The 1,317-nt window shown below is 45.4% G+C and overlaps 1 protein-coding gene across 1 annotated transcript in view; it reads right to left on the reverse strand.

The window, feature by feature from the left end:
• Positions 1-1,317, reverse strand: part of ikbkb (inhibitor of nuclear factor kappa B kinase subunit beta) — a 25,486-nt gene that overhangs the window by 21,968 nt on the left and 2,201 nt on the right. The window contains exon 2 of the mRNA XM_014033693.1: positions 274-389. Coding sequence (XP_013889147.1) covers positions 274-378 — 105 coding nt within the window. The 5' untranslated portion in view covers positions 379-389. The remainder of the gene's footprint in view (positions 1-273; positions 390-1,317) is intronic.

Raw genomic sequence — 1,317 nt, forward strand, 5'->3', positions numbered from 1 at the left:
TTGGTGAATGCCACAAATTCTCCTAAATCACTCGTACGCACAACTTAAGAACAAATCTGTGCGTACGAACGGTTCTTGCATGAGGCCCATTGTCTATTTGTCCAGTGAAACACAGACAGAAGTCACTTTGTGACTTGTTTTATGGTGCAAGTTTAAGAAAATGCTTGTCTTCCGAAAATCCTACACTTTTGTTTTTACAACGATGAAGGGTTTTTTTAAAGATATATGAAAATAATAATAATGATACAATAAGAATGATAGGTCATTTTCTACCTTATTTTGCCATCTTGTAACGTTCCCAAACCCTCCAGTGCCGAGTCTCTCCTTCAGTTCCCACGAGCCACAGTTCTGTGGCTGCTGCAGAGGGACTCGATTCATGGTCCCCTCACCTACAACCAGAACAAAATAAAAAATAAGTTTCACCCTGGACAAGTAATTACATCACAGTGACAAATAGAATAGAGACAAAAACACTCATCACTCAAGAGTTACTAATTATTAACCTAACATGCCTGTTTTTGATCTGTGGAAGAAAACCYGGAGAAAACCCGCCATGAACACCGGAGTTCAGCATGTTTGGGGTCATGGTCCTGCTGGAACCTCCATCTCTGTCTCAAATCTCACAAACGTTTCCCTACATTTTGTTTTTGCGCCACTCGTCTGTCCTCTAATGCTGCGTTCACACCGAACGCGATTTCAGCTTCAAAATCGCATCTAACGCTTCAAGTTGGTCGCTTGTGCACTTTGAGGTCAGACGCAGGTCAGCTCTTGAAGCGCTCGTATGGGAAGAGCCTCCCCGCCCCTCCCTCCTCTGTCGGGCTCTGTTTAATGTCGGACGAGGAAGTGGCTTTACTTTATTTACAGCGAGCAAGAGCATGTCACGTTCATCAGATAATTAATTCATAATTAATTCACCAGATAATTCAGAGATATTCTGAGTTTCATCACTCAGGAGCAGCGGGAGAGGCTCACAGCTCGCTTTCAGGACTATTTTTGTCCCGAGTCCAGTCTGATGAGTCGCTGCCACGCATTGGTGCAGATATCTCCTGTCAGGACACCGACTGCAGGCACTCATTTCAGCTAAAGAGCTCCTCTCTGTCTGTTTCAGGTTAGTGGACATCATTCAGTAAACTGTCCCGTCGGGAAATATGTCGCTACGTCACACAGTGGAGTCTCTCTGATTGGTTGACGCGGCGCGTCGAGCTGCAAAAGTTCAGAGCGATTTGCGCCTCAACGTTCAGATCGTTCAAATCGTTCAAATCGCGCTGCTCTAATCGCACTTGAGGCGCCGCAGCACTTTCCGACGCTGCTTGAAGC

This window comes from Austrofundulus limnaeus, unplaced genomic scaffold (assembly GCF_001266775.1).
Source record: "Austrofundulus limnaeus strain Quisiro unplaced genomic scaffold, Austrofundulus_limnaeus-1.0 Scaffold1808, whole genome shotgun sequence".
In the NCBI taxonomy this organism is placed as follows: Eukaryota; Metazoa; Chordata; class Actinopteri; order Cyprinodontiformes; family Rivulidae; genus Austrofundulus; species Austrofundulus limnaeus.